At 35.5% G+C, this 16,098-nt stretch overlaps 1 protein-coding gene across 2 annotated transcripts in view; it reads left to right on the top strand.

Annotated features, from left to right (window-relative positions):
- The window catches only part of LOC136798808 (ubiquitin carboxyl-terminal hydrolase 48-like), a 28,784-nt gene extending 16,353 nt beyond the window's left edge, over positions 1-12,431 (top strand). The window contains exons 7-28 of one of the 2 annotated variants that reach the window (XM_067055482.1): positions 366-486; positions 1,032-1,445; positions 2,001-2,181; positions 3,433-3,520; positions 3,723-3,824; positions 4,022-4,122; positions 4,416-4,494; positions 4,701-5,016; positions 5,327-5,490; positions 5,769-5,930; positions 6,640-6,764; positions 6,961-7,083; positions 7,313-7,374; positions 7,700-7,804; positions 8,673-8,827; positions 9,016-9,227; positions 9,616-9,642; positions 10,411-10,469; positions 10,632-10,704; positions 10,993-11,164; positions 11,779-11,811; positions 12,235-12,431. In XM_067055482.1, coding sequence (XP_066911583.1) covers positions 366-486; positions 1,032-1,445; positions 2,001-2,181; positions 3,433-3,520; positions 3,723-3,824; positions 4,022-4,122; positions 4,416-4,494; positions 4,701-5,016; positions 5,327-5,490; positions 5,769-5,930; positions 6,640-6,764; positions 6,961-7,083; positions 7,313-7,374; positions 7,700-7,804; positions 8,673-8,827; positions 9,016-9,227; positions 9,616-9,642; positions 10,411-10,469; positions 10,632-10,704; positions 10,993-11,164; positions 11,779-11,811; positions 12,235-12,263 — 2,903 coding nt within the window. In that variant the 3' untranslated portion in view covers positions 12,264-12,431. Of the gene's footprint in view, positions 1-365; positions 487-1,031; positions 1,446-2,000; positions 2,182-3,432; positions 3,521-3,722; positions 3,825-4,021; positions 4,123-4,415; positions 4,495-4,700; positions 5,017-5,326; positions 5,491-5,765; positions 5,931-6,639; positions 6,765-6,960; positions 7,084-7,312; positions 7,375-7,699; positions 7,805-8,672; positions 8,828-9,015; positions 9,228-9,615; positions 9,643-10,410; positions 10,470-10,631; positions 10,705-10,992; positions 11,165-11,778; positions 11,812-12,234 lie in introns of both variants that reach the window. The other variant, XM_067055481.1, reaches the window with a different exon arrangement.
- Positions 12,432-16,098: the final 3,667 nt, after the last annotated feature.

Raw genomic sequence — 16,098 nt, 5'->3', positions numbered from 1 at the left:
CTGGAAATCTATGTTATTTTTGTATTGGAAGATCTTGCGGACAAAGGTTTTCAAGGATTACTTTTTGTTTTTCATTGCATTTATATGAAAAAGCCATCTGCAAACATGTTTTCCTGTTCAACTAAGGGCTCATCTCTTTGACTTATGTGAGATTAAGTGAAAACATAGATTGATGTTCTTGCCAGATTGCTCAAAGCATCGAATGCTGATTATTAAATGATTGTTGGCTTGTGAGGAATAGATGAGAGTTTACCACTCGGCAGGATCTATAGCTAGCTTGAAGAGCAATGGTTTAAGCTAATAATATGAAGTAAAAAGATATGTAACCAAAAAATTAAAAAAATAACATTTTCTTATTTTTCAAGTCAATGAAGGAGAAGAAGGTGCCTCAAAAACGATCACTCTTTCATTTGGAGATGACTCCACCAAAGCCATCTGTGGAAATCTGCAGTTCCTCTTTTCCTTACTACAATACAGTGATAGACGGTATGTTTTGGTTTGATGATCTGATGATACAAGTGCTTCGTTCTTGCTTATTCTGTAATTGTTTTTGATTCTTTTGTTGTAAAGCTATATTTTTAACGTTTTTTGCCAACAAAAATCATAAAAAAGAAATAAGTTTCTAAACTATACTTTAAGTTTCTTGCGTACAATCATCAGCTACATACAAAATGATCTAACTTGTTGGAAAAAAAATTCAAATTTTAGCATTTTTGTTTTTGTTTCTTTTATTTCAATTTTTATTGATTATAGTTTTAGAACTTTTTACGACCCTACGACTTGTAAAAATTGGGTGAATTTCTTTTCAAACAAGTTAGATAATTTTTTATGTACCTGATGATTGTACGCAAGAAATTTAAAGTACTACGAAAAAAATTTTTTGTTAAGTGTTTCCCGTGAAGTGAACCAAATTTGACAAAATTACATTAAGTAGACATTATCCGATTTTCTCAAACAATAATAGTTTCCAATAATGGTAATTATGACCAAAAAGCACATCACTCGTCACTTTCTTCACTAAATCTTTGCAGTTATGTGGATCCATCACCCTTCTTGGAAAGTTTGGGTATCGAGCCTAACGAGCAACAAGATGCACAGGAGTTTAATAAACTATTCATTTCATTGCTGGATTCATCACTTCTTGCTCAAGGAATCAATATCATTGACCTACAATTCGGTGGAACATACTGTTACAGAACTAAATGTCAACATTGCCATGCAGTATCTGATCGCCCGTCCACATTTTATGAGCTTGATTTGAATATCAAGGGCCATTCAACCCTTCACAAGTGTTTAAAAGACTTCTTAAAAGATGAAGTTCTGGATGGAGATAATCAGTATTTCTGTTGTCACTGTCAATGCAAAAGAGATGCTACAAGGAAGATTGTCCTCCAGAAATTACCGAAAACCTTGAATCTCCAACTCCTACGTTTTGTGTTTGACAGGTTAGTTCTTTGCTGGTGATTTCTAGAGGTTTAAAATGGAGAAAGTATGGACGAGCTAAAATAATTAAATTTTGCCGAAAATGTAAGAGATCAGGTAAAACAGTGGTTGCTTCATGATATGAAAATTGAGACAAAATTTTTAAATATTCCATATATAATAGTCCACGCTTAAATTCATGTCCGTAAGACAAGCAAAATTGCAACCAACTTTCAAAAATACAAATAGGATGCTTTGTTTACAGTCCAACAATCTTCATAATAACTGAAAACAAATCCCAAATGTTTCTTCTTTAACAAACTCATTACTGATGATGCCTACATTTTTAAAGATTACCTTTCAATGACATGTTGCTGTTCTATTCCATCTACAAATGATTGTAGATTTGATTTAGCTATCAAGTCTACAGCTAAATTAGGACGCTGGTGAAGTCACGAAAGATGACGAAAATTTTATCTTATTCAGTTGCTTCATTTTTCTGGTTTCTATGTTTGCTGCTTCAACAATTTACGTTTGCTAAAATAATGAAATATCCCCTTATTATATTTCTTCTGCAGACAAACGTTCACTAAGAAGAAGTTGAACAACTCGGTCAGTTTTCCTGACACCCTTGATATGAATGACTGTGTAGAGCTGGAGAATAAAGAAGATGGAATCTACAAGCTGAATGCTGTGCTCATTCACAGAGGTTTAAGTGCGAATTCTGGTCATTACATTGCTCATATATGGGATGAAGAGGTATGGTGATCAGTTTTCCGTTGTCTTTAACCTATTAACCTTTAGCATCTAGGACAGCGACTTGAATGAGGACGTGGAAAAAAAATGGCAATAAAATAAAATGGCAATTTTTATCCGATTTTATCTAGATTTAAAGTCACGTGGATAAATTTGAAATGTATTCGAGTTTTCGTAAAAATGGCGTTATAGTTCTCGAGGGATTCATATAATTTAAGACTATTGTACTCTTCCTTTACTGTAAATGCCGCACCAGACGTCTGATTCAAACGACACTTAAGGACAAATGTGGGTGTGTTTCGACTCGTTTTCTCTTCAGAAATACGGCTAAAAGCAACTAAAGTACAAAGGATAAATGACTAAAAATTACTAAGAAATAACATGAAAAATGAAATGTATCTACATGTTAACACGAGAAACAAAATGGAAGTCAAAGAAAAAGAACAAGTTATAAAACGAAAATACGTACTGAAAACACTTTCCATTCACACACCTCACAGACAACATAAAAACAGTAACTGAATCTCAACATGCCTTCAAAACATTTAAAACGTAGAAGTTCGCTAACAGAACAATCAAAATACCCGAGAGACATGGAACTGGCTAGAGCACGATACAATAGTAACAAAGACAATAGACAGAACAACCAATACAATAATAAACGATTAACGATATAACTCAACTCCCAAAGGACTAGCACTCACATAAACAGCTAATTATTTACATTTTTAAAGCAATTACTAAAAGATAAACTAGGGAATATATACAAAGGAAAACTACTGCAAAACGGCAGTAACATTTACCGTCTTCGTCCCAAAGGCGACGTCAAAAAAGAATTTTCAAGTCGTCTTGAGATTTAAAAACGTCCATTAAATATCCTATTTAGATTCACTATTCTCATGAGAAAATTGGTATGTAAAGAATAGAACCTAGCTGCGACTGGCTGCGATCCAGATATCAATCCCTAAGAAATTAGATTTGAGTAAATTGAGTAATCTCATACGATACCAAATCTCTCCATTAAAAATATGATTGTGAAATTGATACTATTCTGCTCCTAACTTTGACAAAACTAAAAATTGCTCGTACATTCTCTATCATGTACCAAGCTCAGTGAAAATTTTTTTGAAAGGCTTCAGTCGTAGGCATTTACCAGACCCGGAAAAACAGTAACAATGTTGGTATGACAGGGAAGAGGGATTTTCTAAAGACTGATGTTCCATCTAAAACTAAAATTTCCTTTTTGTTTTTTAGCAAGGTGTTTGGTCTCGTTTCAACGATGAAGAAGTCGAAGAAATGAAAAGTAAAACATTGGAGCTGGGAAAAGAAGATGATCTGGAAGGTTTGTGTAAAAATAAGACTTCTGAGATTCGTTCTTTCCGTAGTATTAACATTATATCTCTGGATTACACCTATTTGACCATACATTGTCTTTTTCACTGACTCGTCATTAAGTTGATCTTGGTAGTTTTAAGCTACCTTGTACGAACCTTCTTTTGTTAAACCCAACCAACACATAAAATATACATTTTTTTTACTTTTAGGAATCGAGAATAAAAAGGAAAAGAAAGAGAAGAGAAGTGAAAAAGAGCCTGGTCACCAGTCTAAGAATTCTTATATGTTGGTGTATGTTAAAAATGGCGAAGGTAAGCGAGAACTATTCACAGCCTTATTGTTGTGAGCAATGTTTTAACTTCCTTATCTTTTTAATTTCGATGCGATGGATTCTTTTTGTAAATACAAACATGACGAAAGAACTCTTTTTGACAGGAATTTTTCATAAATGAGACTTTATTGAGATTTACTTTACATTCATGACTCAATTTCTCATTTTCACTTTTAGAAAGCCCTTCCTCGATCAACCCACCGGAAAACATGTTGGAAATCGTTGCTAAGGACAACAGTTTTTTCGACGAATGGGTGGATACTGTCAAAAGTAAAAGGGTACAGAATTTTAGCATAACTTCAAATCGTGTCCGTTCCCTGCTGGCACACAACGTTGTTTCAACGTCCATCTAACGTTATATGGACGTTGTGAACGTTGGAAAAACGTTGAAACAACGTTGTGTGCCAGCTGGGTTAGTTAATTTGAATGTTACATATCACTATAATATTTATTGATTGGTTTGATATGTATTATCATAGAATAAAGTCGATACATATCTAGTAGTCTTTCATTTCATCATGTCGTTCCAAATGATTCGTTCATAACAATATTATGAAATTTTGTCTTTCAGAACGAAAAATTATCCATAGGTTCGGAGCGACAAAAGGAAGTACAAGGGCTTTTCTCTCGTCTTCCTGTAAGAGAAAATGGTTGGTTTTATTACATATTAATCCACTTTTTCTACAGATCCAGTAATCACATTTTCTATCAGATAATTTTAAATTAAAAATCTATTTTACCGTGATAACGGCTTTGAACTTGAAATCGATCAAACTGCAATAGTCTTTATCCCCTAGAGCCAATTTATTCTGTAAAACAGTTTAAGATTGTCACTTTTTAAATATGTCATACCCAGATTCGGACTATGATTGGATCAGTACGAAATGGTTGCGTCGATGGTTGAGCACAGATGATGGGCCAGTTCCACCTATTGATAACACTGAGTTGATGTGCATCCATTCTTGTGTCGACCCTTCCAAATTGAATCTACTGAAACGCGTTTCCGGGACGACCGCTGACGACCTTTTTAACAAATATGGCGGTCTTCCACGCTTCAAGAGTGAAGCTTTGTGCAAAAAATGTGAAGAATTTTTAAAAAGGAAGAAAGAGTTTTTCAATAAACTGACCGATGACTTGAAAATCTTCGCCAAATGTTCAAAAACTACTTACAAGTGAGTCGCTGGGAAATTTTGATTTTTTTGGGAAATGAGATATGTTTTTGAATTAAATCTTTGAATTCAATTGGGAAATCTTTTGTCAACAAAGTCCTTGGTCTCAGTATCATCCTCAAATGGTTTTCTCAAACAACTATTTTTTAAAGTCGTAAGATTTGAACTCTCTAAAAATGGTATCTTTCAAGTTTACACGGTTTTTTTCTATTATTCTCTTGTTTACTACTTATAAATTTGCAAATCACGACTAAAAAGTCGAGCAAAAGATTAAGACCTTCAATTGATTCTGTTGTATTTTCTTTCTTTGTAGAGTTGACAGCGCTAAATGTTATTGGGTTGGCAAGAAGACATTGAAACAAATGAAGCAACTTGCCACAAAAGAATTCATGGATACTTATGGAATGTCAAATTCTGCAGCAACGCCAACCTCCACTCCTACTACTTCATCTTCGAGAACTCCTGTGCAGAAAACAGGTGTCTTCGTTGTACTCTGACGCTAAAAGATGCTATTTTCGTCTACATATTTCAAAAATTAAAAGGCTTTCACTATTTCGAAGGTTTTGCGATCTTTCGTTGACAGCCATTCCTCCGTCGTTAGATATTTGCCTGCCTTTGACAAAATTTCGGTAAATCCAATACGACCAGGCAACGGTTAGGATTTTGAAAGTTGTAAAGGGAGAGTAGATAGGTAAATTCTTATGAAGGTCTGAACTGTATTTTACAAATGTTTCGTATAAATTTGCTACCAGTAGATGACGATGCGAATGACAAAAATAACAACGACAGCCAAGATGGAACCTTGGATGAAAACTCCTCACTAAACCTTTCAAACAACAACAACAACAGCAAGAAAGCCAAGACACCGAGCCAACATTTGGTTGCTTTCAACGAAGATATTGTTTGTCTCGACCATGGTATTTATCTATGTTTTTTTATTTTATTTCAGTCTCTTCGTTTCGAAGAGCAGAGTAGCACCCTCAAACCATTAAAATATTTCCAAGCACCGACAAATATTATTCTCAACTTCAGTTGAGCTACAATCTGACAATGTCTGTCTGTGTGTCTGTCTGAGACAAAAACTTTAGGGCAGCCTGGAGACTACAAAAATGGTCGGATTTGGCTGAAATTTGGCACACTTGTTCCTTGGGTGAATATCTGGGAAAATTTTGATTTTTGGGGCCTGGGGACGAGTTTTTCGCCGAAACGAGGCTAAAACTTTGGGGCAGCCTGGAGACTTCGAAAGTTGTTGGATTTGGCTGAAATTTGGCACACTTGTACCTTGGGTTAATACCTGGGGGTAGTTTTTTCATTTTTCAATGATTTTTGAGGCCTGGGGACGAGTTATTTGCCAAAACGAGGCTAAAACTTTGGAGCAGCCTACAGGCTTCAAAAATGGTCGGATTTGGCTGAAATTGGGCACACTTGTTTATTGGGTGAATATCTTGGGGTCTACAATTGAGCCTATGAATAATTTGAAGCCACTGAAGTTAAGCCCAGTGCGTTGCGCACGTTCGACTATTTTCAATAAATCTGATTTTGAAAAATAAATTGAATTGAATAAAATTGACATCCTAAATATCAGAAACTCATGTGTACAATAACTCCTTTGTTGTTTTGTTTCAGGCAATTTGAATTTACAATCTTCATCACGAATTCTGATATCAGAAGAAGACTGGGCCCGATGTTTAGAATATTTCCCATCTGCCACATCCTTCGCTTCAGATACTCCAATGTGCATCGAATGTATTGTGAGTGTTTTTAATTATCGTTAAGCTAGTTTTAAACGAACTCAAACATAAATTCGTAAGATATTTCACCGTTTTATAACTCAACAGTCTTTCCCTGGCTTGAGGGTCTTTTGAAGCGTTTCCGATTGATTTATGATTAAAATACACCTATGAATGGAGCAATATCATCATTGGATGCTTTTTTCTGTTTTGTTAGAATATTCAGAAATCGAATGAGGAGTACAAAGAGGTGGAGAAAATGCAAGCATTGGAACAAAGAGATTGTTTACCATTCTTATTTGAATCGCAAAACGACCGCACTGCTAAACTCCAAACTATGGTAAAATCTACTCAAAATATTTTTCGTTTGATTTCTTTCGGTTTGCAATTCTTTTGCTCCAAAATGCAATCTCATTGACCCGGTGAAAATCATTTTTCATCTCCGGTTTTTGATGGATTGGGATTTTCAAATTATATTGTTCACAGATAACATATTCAGTCAGCATTCTCAAAATTATAGTGCCTTTCCAAGCCCAGACAAAAAAAACTATGGAAATTTTTAATTTTAGGACAATGGTACATTCCATGTCATCCCAATGAGTTTCATACAAAATTGGCGGAGAAAGATCAAGTAAGTTCAATTCCGGTCATTGATGTTCCAAAACGCCATATACCAGAAAGAAACACCACCACGCTTTATAGCGATTTACTTTACTCGCTTAAAACCTTTCGCACCTGCGAAGAAGAAAACGGTTTCTCGCTTGATCCTTCAAGTGAAAATATAGCTTTTAGAATCCATTATGCGTACAGTGTCTTTGGCATAGTCCTTATATCCTACAGAAGCCTTGTTTTTTTCTAAGTTTATTTCAAAATATCTCGAAACTGTTTAATTTTGCCTTGCTACTGCAAAATGTATGGTTAGAATTCAGATATAACCACTTTTCTTTCCCCTCCAGATATAACAAACTGCTTGAAGAGGAGATAGACAACAGTGAAATGATCTGTGAACATGATTTGTCTTTATATTCAGCTGAAGAAATTGTCGACGAGGTGTATAAAGAGTAAGCGAGTCATGCTTTGTTTTCGCGCAACGCATAAAGCAGCCTTCAGTTGTAAAAACTGCTAAGTTTGATATCGGAAAAATTCGGCATCGAACCCATGTTTGTTACTAGTAGAAAATATGACGTCGTCTTGATTTTGGCACATCAAGAATCAACAACAATATCTTAATACAATATACTATTAAATCCTTTTTGCTGGAGATTAGCACACTTTTCAATTTTTTTTAGTGGTTCGATACTTTTTTCAATCATGGGAAAGTCTAGACTATGCTACAGTCTAAGACGATATTATCTAAGAGGAACAAACGTGAAGACGGGGTTTTTTTCGGGGTAGCTGGTGTCTAAACACAGACTCTATTTTCCGCCGTGTTGTGCCGTTTTATAATATACAAACTATGTTATATCATGATAATATATTATACAAACGATAGCATCGTCTTGGGAAAGTCCATCAAGTCTCTTAGGGACGAACTTTATTGATCAGATTAGACGTGCTCCTTATTATACATAATGCGTGGGCTATGTTACTAGTACTGCGTCCGAATATTTGTTTTCGTTCTCATCGAAAGATTCTGAACGGGAAAGAACCGTTTAAAATCATTGGCTCTAAGCTCTAGAGGAGTAATACTTAATTGTGAAGTACAGTTGGCGCTCTTTTATTCAACGTTCTTCTATTCGATAGGCTGCCTTATTCGATGAAATTTAAAGTTCCCTTCAACAAGAAACTCTCATAAACGACGCTCCCTTATTCGATGAAAATCCAATTCTCCTTGAAGATCGAATTAGAAAGCGTCAACTGTATTCATCAGTTATCATAATCTAGTCGTGTAGCTGTACACGCTGTAAACATTTCTCCTCACTGTTATAGCGAACCAGAGATCACATTCATAGACGAGGGCGAACAAAACAAACTAAAAACGTTCTTTAAATACCAACAACCTGTGACAGTCTCCATGATCAAGAGTTCGACAACAAATGGCAATGGTCAAACTGTCTATGAAACATTTTACGAAAGTCAACCTAGTGAGTAACGTTTATTGACGTTATTTTTCACCACTGGCGTTATAAGGTCCGGCGTAAGGGGTCGGAATAAAATTAGAACTGGGCTGAAAACGGAGAAAAATTAAGCTTTGGCGTAATTAGGGCCGGCACTAAATCAGGGCCGGCATAAAAAGGGCTGATTAGGTAACATGATTTAATTTTCCACTCAGCTTACTGTAAAGAATGTCGAAGTTTGCGCCTTGCGGAAGAAGCTTTCGATATGAAGAGTTACGAAAATCAACCTATCTACGTTCAAAAACTGACCGAAAAAGAGCAGCATAATTATACGGTAGACGAAAGTAAAAAAAATACAGATGATGAAGCAATAGATGAGTTGGTGGAAATCTCGGTTACCGGTTCAAAAGCTTTCTTGAAACATCAGGTGAGGATAATTCTGGGAAATTTTGTTGACTAAAATGTTTTGTAGGCACTAGGGGCTTTTCCTCAAGAAAAAGTCCATATTGAAAACTTTGGCTCTGAATATAAGGTTGAAAGTCCAAGCTCGATTGTGACGCTAATACAAGTTTATTTTTACAATACGCGAAGACTTTGGAAAAACTTTCATGGATGCCTTATAAACACCACTACACTACTTTTGATGATATTCATCAGGCAAGAGAAAGGTGCGCGTCTTATGCTGACAAAATATAATCACAAATTTTTCTTCTTCTCAAATTTGTACTCACGCGGATGGGAGTGGTTCTGTTGTCTAAAAACTTTGTGTAAGTTAATGATGGTATCCTTTAATCATCTTTCTGTTTTATATTTAGAAACGAGAATTCTCGGAGGTGGCAGAGGTAGGTTTCATTTTTTTTTAATTTGCTGAAAGCACATAGCATCAGCCTAGGTTTAGGTCCCAGGCAAAAATTAGGTCCCCCTTGAGTTTTAAGCTCCCCCCCCAAAGATTTATGAATTTTTTGTTAGCCCCCAGGACTTTTGACCCTAGACACTTTCAAAAAATTTATCCAGTAAAAAAGTGTTTTTCCAATGTAAATTGCGTTCAGTTCAAGTTAAATATAAAATATTTTGCACACTTTCTGTAAAAATATTGCGCTGCAGGCGAAAATTTTCAGATTCATGAGCTTCAAGTTGAGTAATTTAAGCCAACTGTTAAGCTGAATTATTTTAGCCCCCATGTTAAGTGATGAGATTTTAGCTCCCCCCCCCAAGTACATAGGTCCCCCCAAAAAAGTGGTGTTCTTCCAGCCCCCTCCATTTTTGGGAAAAATTTAGGGTGTAACCCCTCCCCAACCACCAGGGGGGGGGGGTTGACGCTATGAAGCAGAATCTGCTCAAACCTATTCTCCTTTCTTTACTGTCTCTTCTGCGCTAAATAAATTCTAGAATATCCAACTCCTTGAATCTGAACTTCTTCTTTACAGAAAAATATTCCCTCAGCCAAATTCTATCAAAAGCATTTTTTGTCCATTCAGTCTATTGGCCGTCAATGTTTGCCCAAGAGAATATCTACAGTGGGAATTATTTTAAAGGACTGTGAAGAAGATGTTGTTTACCAGACACGGCTGTTGTTTTCCTTCAAACTTCCAACTTTTCTTTTTCTTCAGTTTGTACCGAACAAGAAATTCAAGAACGACACTTCGGAGAATGCTAGACGTAGTTCAAGGTTTATATTACAGTTTTCTTTCGGTCAGTCAGTTGGTCGGTTGGTTGGTCAATTAGTTTCAAAGCGTTCATTTTTATAGCTTCCTATGGAATTCTAAATTTTGCAAGTCTGAGAACTGGATTTATTTTCACGAAACCGCATTTTATCTTTTTTTTGTTGTAGACACCGCCGTAAGCGTGGCGAGTACATCGTTCATGTCAATTCAACGCACACACTAAAACAACTTAAAGTTCAGGTAAGGATCTAAACTTTCTAAATAGAAATTTACAAACCTTTATAAATATCTGGACATTTTGTGGTTGCAATAAAATGTTACCTGTTGATAAAATTTAAAACTCTCTCGTGTAACCCTTGAAGTCCACAAGCTGAGCGTCAAAATGAGCTCAACGAAATTATTGGACATATTGCAACACAAAAAGTTTTTAAATCTTATACAGAATGGCAAATGCCCCAACCTGTCTGCAATCGAGGAACAAAAATTTAGAAAAAGACCAGTATAGAATTTTTTCATTGTTTCTTTTAGCTTTTGACACTGTTTTCAGTGTTTCCATTGGAGCAGGTCTTGACATTTCCCAATGGATATGTTCTGACCGAAGATGACAAGGAGTTAGGTGAATTAGGAGTGGAACCTCACATGCATCTCTACCTTTCGGTTGCACAACCTGATAAAGATTCCATAGACACTGTTCCTCCTGGTAAGTAATGTTTTCATTATAATAAGCTTAAAAGCTAACCCGCTTACACCGCATAACTCAAAATGGGAAAATTTAGAGAACAAGATCTGCGAATCGTCATCAAGCGGCTAGTTAGCGAGTTTGGCTGAACGGGAGTTAGCTGTTGTAGATCTGTTGGGTTTTCCGTACACAATATCTCGGGCCGCTCTTCTAATATTGATTCATACTGACTCATAAGGTTTAAGGAGAAGAAGAGAGAAGTGCAATACTCTTTTGTGCTTAATTGTAGGGGTTGGTGGAATAAGCAGGGGGGCTTGGTACTCTTGGAGAAAATCAATAAAATGAGGGCTCAATATTAAGTGATTTTGGGGTGATTTCCCCCCAAAACCCCTAGGAAAATGAAGGTTGTGGCATTTTTTCAGGAAAATTTCATAAAATGGGGAGGGGGTCATTATGAAATACTATTTGGGTGACTTTTTCCGAAAAATTGCAAATTGACCCCCCTCTTACAATTAAGCACCAAAGAGAAACTTACATATACGAACTTGAGAAAGCAGAAAAATGTTACGCTGGGATTTGCAGCTCTTGTTACAACTTTGGATAAATTAATTGAAATTCTTTCTTGTGTTTTTCAGGAAAGGAAAGAACACTGGAGTCTGGATTCAAAGGTAAGATGCTTCGATATTGGTGGTCCTTTCCACTTGGATTGTTTCTATCCATTACTATTAGGAACACATATAGTTACGAGCATATAGTGTGTTTAGTTCGAACACAATATAATAAAACGCCTTCAATCAAGTGAGGAAACTATGCAATGTCCAAACGCAGTGGAGAAGTTAGGAATTTTTTTGTTCTCAGGTTTTTCAAAAACTTTGTACATTTTTTTTAAACTAAAGCATGCTCTGGAAGAATAAGATAGCATACAATTGTAACCCAGCTGCGTTTATCCGGAAATTTAAAAATTCATTGCCATAGAGGGCCTCGCTAGGAAAGTGAGACACTCTGGTACAGAGTACAACAGTGACCAATAACCACTTGTTCTAAATGTACTGATTTTGCGAAAATTACATTTTTCCCATTTCATTTTTCAGGAACGAATTTAGTATCGGTGGGCAAATGATAAGAAATCAACCCACCAATCATCTTTGGGCTTCGTGTTTCTTTCCAACCAACATAAACCAAACATTTTTCTTAGTATTTTTGCGGCTTGTATATTTTTTTGTTTATGTTTATTTTTTAGTGAAAATATTTTCAAGACAAAACATTTACCTTGATACAAAATGACGAACATTTTTGACTCGTCTAATTCTTCTTATCCTTTAACGAACGAATTTTTCAAATATTTCGAAACAATCTCAAAAACAATTTTCTTTTGAATTCGGATGGATTTCACAATTTTGATGAAAATAAGTATTACTCTCCAAACTCGTAGACATGTCTTTACCTTCAGCTAATGAGGAATTAGAAGAACTGGAAAAAAGTACACCGATGATGTGATTTATAAACGCCTGAGAAAGTATTGGTCATGAAAGTTTTGAAATTCTTTGATGGTTGAATCTCATTTCGCCCTTCCTTTCTTTTTAACTAAAAGTGGGTTCAATCAAGACAGTTTTTATGAAACAATTTCGCTTTAGCAAAATGTTTTGGCCTTGGTGTTAGACACACACAGTCAAGATTGGTTTTTAAGATTAAACGAACTAATACTTTAATGGGATAAATTTTCGCGGGGATTAAATTTCGCGGTTGAGCTCATCCGCGAAATTTTAAGATTTCGCGGGGATTAATATTCGCGGATGAGGGATTTCCTGATTTTTCGCGGGGATTTAATTTCGCGGATTTGGGTACAAATTAAAATTTTTGAAAAGGATCATCAAAACATTGAAATAAAATTTTTCCAGGAAAATTAAGAATTTTTTTTTCAAGTAATAAGAGGGTGTTTTGGAATAGGGCGAGGAGATATGTATTACAACTATCAAAAGTTGAATTTGAACTTCCATGGTGTTAAAAAAAGCAAAAGAGAGATAAATAAAATGACTTAAAATTGTTGTTTCGTTATTTTCACTCTTTCTTATCATTGAAAATAAGTTCTTTTGTTTTCCGTTTTCCCTCCTTTTCTTACATATCCTTTTAAATGTTTAATTTCAAGCCAGTTGGATTACCCTCTTGCATTGAAAAGCTTTTGACAATAAGCGATCACTTTAGATAAAAAATTTTCCAATACCTCTTCCTAGTTTGTAAATTTGTGAAGAAAATTTTGAGGAAAACGAATTTTTGCTAACAAGCATATAAAGGATTTGACCTTTTTCGAGGGTTGCGTGCCCTCATGTAGAAAAAAAATAAAAAACGATAAAAATAGAAATTTCGCGGATTGCAAAAAAAATTCAAATTTTTCGCGGAAACTAATTTTCGCGGATGGGCCTTTTTCAAATTTCCAATGGGACTTATTTTCGCGGATGACACCCAAATCCGCGAAATCCGCGAAAATTAATCCCCGCGAAAATTTATCCCATTAAAGTAGTAGTAGTCGTAGGGTTGGATGGGTCGATGGGTTAGGATTGAAGCAAGAGTTGTAAATGTTGGTAAAATCAGTTGTCGAGTATTTCAAACTTATGCTTTTTTGCTAATCTTTAGATTTTGTTACGTCATTATAAAACTTCCTAAATGGTTATTCAGAGTGAAGCAACTCTCAGTATGTGACGTCTCCTTGAATTATAAGCAGTTTTTTTTACAAGAAAACAATTTGGAAAATTAGGGGGTCGATGGGGTAATTCTTGAGTTTAAGTCTGAATATGTGACCAAAAGTTTAGATAACAGAGGTATTTTCCCTAATTTTTGCTTGAAAAATAAGCTTGAATTTTACAGTAAATTTCTATATGGTTTCCCTATAAAAATATGATGTTGGAAGATTATGTTAATTGATCAATAAAGTCTTTGTCAAAGACGGGGGTCTACTCTGTAATGCAGAGTGGATTTTTTAAAGTTATTTATATCTTTGCCAAATGGGAAATTCCCTCAAAATAAAGATTTAACGCTATCCACCTGAAATTTATCAAAGTTTTCAGTAAATTTATCACGATTTTTGAATTCCAAAATTATTACTATATCAAACATTGATATTTTTTACTGGAGTTTTTAACCCCCGTCTTAATTTTAGCGATTGTTTTTTTTCTCTTATTTTCGCCGCCGGGGGCAAAGAGACATGTTTTTGAGAACAAAAGATGGTATCCTCAAAAGCAATCAAAGGAATGAAACATCCGAAAAGACCCAAATGATGTCGAGCCTGAATTTTTGTTTTTTTATTTGTAAGTTTGTGGAAATTTTAGTAAGAATTTTTATTTTGGCTTCTGATTCTGTGGCTCTAGAGTATATATTGTGCTAGAATGAATCAATTATCAATTTACGATGGAGAGGGAGAACACAAAACTTCTCAGAAATTCACTGTCCATTTAAAAAATTTCTAGAAAACGCGTGTCTCGTTTTTTTGAATGAAAGTCAGGTTGTTTTGACATGTTCTACTTGTTTTTCACTTGACATAGTTCCCTTATTAGAGCTTTCAAGGCTTTGCATAAAGGATACTATAAAATTAACCCTTTAAAATCTAAAAAGAGTCAACAGTGTTCTTTCATACAGAAGGTGCTGATTTATGCGTAAAACTAGTTACCTTTTTTTACCACTTCAACCAATTTCATTTTTGAGCCAATCTCACCCACCCAATGACAACTAAAACCTAATTTTTATAAATACTGATTCACCACACACTCCTTCAAAATGCCAGTCTGGAATGTAAGAAAATGGTGCGCCGGAGGCGTTTTTGGTGTAGCCAAAAGCTGTGCCAAAAGGTACCATCAACTGCTCCAACTTGGGACGATTGGTCGAAACATGGGACTTGTTGATATCTGGCCTGTATTTTCACTTGCTGTTAAATCTTTTTGACAGCAAATTTGTTTCGATAACTCCACTAAGTTTATCAATCATACCGTAAGTTGGTCTAATATCGACATCCCTCCTATAATTCCGATACCCTTCTTTAGAGAAAGGAATAATATGAAAGCTTGAATCACTGATTGGAAAAAGATTATTCCTCTCTGACCACTAAGCAAAGAAAAATAGTTTCAACCTTTCTATAAACTTCAGCTGATAAAAAGGGTGTCAGAATTAGAGGAGGGGTGGCGACATTAGACAAAGTTACGGTACTTCTTCATTCCTCTTAGAGTGCACAGACACTCACGTGTGTTCCACTACAGATTTTTTTTCATATTTCGATTTAAAAGCCTACTCGATGCGGAAGAGAAATTGTGTATTTTTTGATACGCTGTTCGTTAAATCAAATCAAATGACTTTGGAGGTTCGGTGAAATGGTGGCAGAATTGACGTCCCATGTTTTGTCCAAAGATAGTCCAGAGTTGGAGCAGTTGACGGTAATAGAGAACTGCCGCCTTAACTTGGCAAAACTTTTTGAGGGGGGGTTGTGATTCTTTTAAAGTGATTTTTATGCATAATTAACAACCTGATATAACCTGTGTAAAGTTAACATTTTCAATAGCATGGCGTATTCTTTGTTTTAAAGTGTATATAGTAAGAGTAAATCTGGCGACAGCTACTCTGCGCCAATGTGACAAGACCAATCTTGAGTCTGCGTCCAGAGATATCCGGCGCACCTGTCGCAATTTCCAGACTGGTCAAAATGTTATTCAGAAAAAAAGGAGGAAAGGCCTTGTGCAACTAAAACGTTTTTGGCGCATTGGTGTAAATTTATTAATCATGTTGGCGCATGCGCCTCTTTTCCCATCTTGCACCCTTATTGAAAAATTGAATGTTGGTACAAAAGAAATTTTCCTTGGCACGAGGCTTGCTGTTTGGAAAAATATCTTCGGCGCGAGATTTTGTGGAATCCATACTGGAAAGATTAGAGATAGATCAATTCTGGTAAGAGGAGGGGATGATCCTGTCTACGT

Source organism: Clytia hemisphaerica, unplaced genomic scaffold, assembly GCF_902728285.1.
Source record: "Clytia hemisphaerica strain Z4C2 unplaced genomic scaffold, Clytia hemisphaerica genome assembly, whole genome shotgun sequence".
Taxonomy (NCBI): domain Eukaryota; kingdom Metazoa; phylum Cnidaria; class Hydrozoa; order Leptothecata; family Clytiidae; genus Clytia; species Clytia hemisphaerica.
The sequence above is the reverse complement of the archived record's forward strand: the minus strand, read 5'-3'. Positions and strand labels throughout refer to the sequence as shown.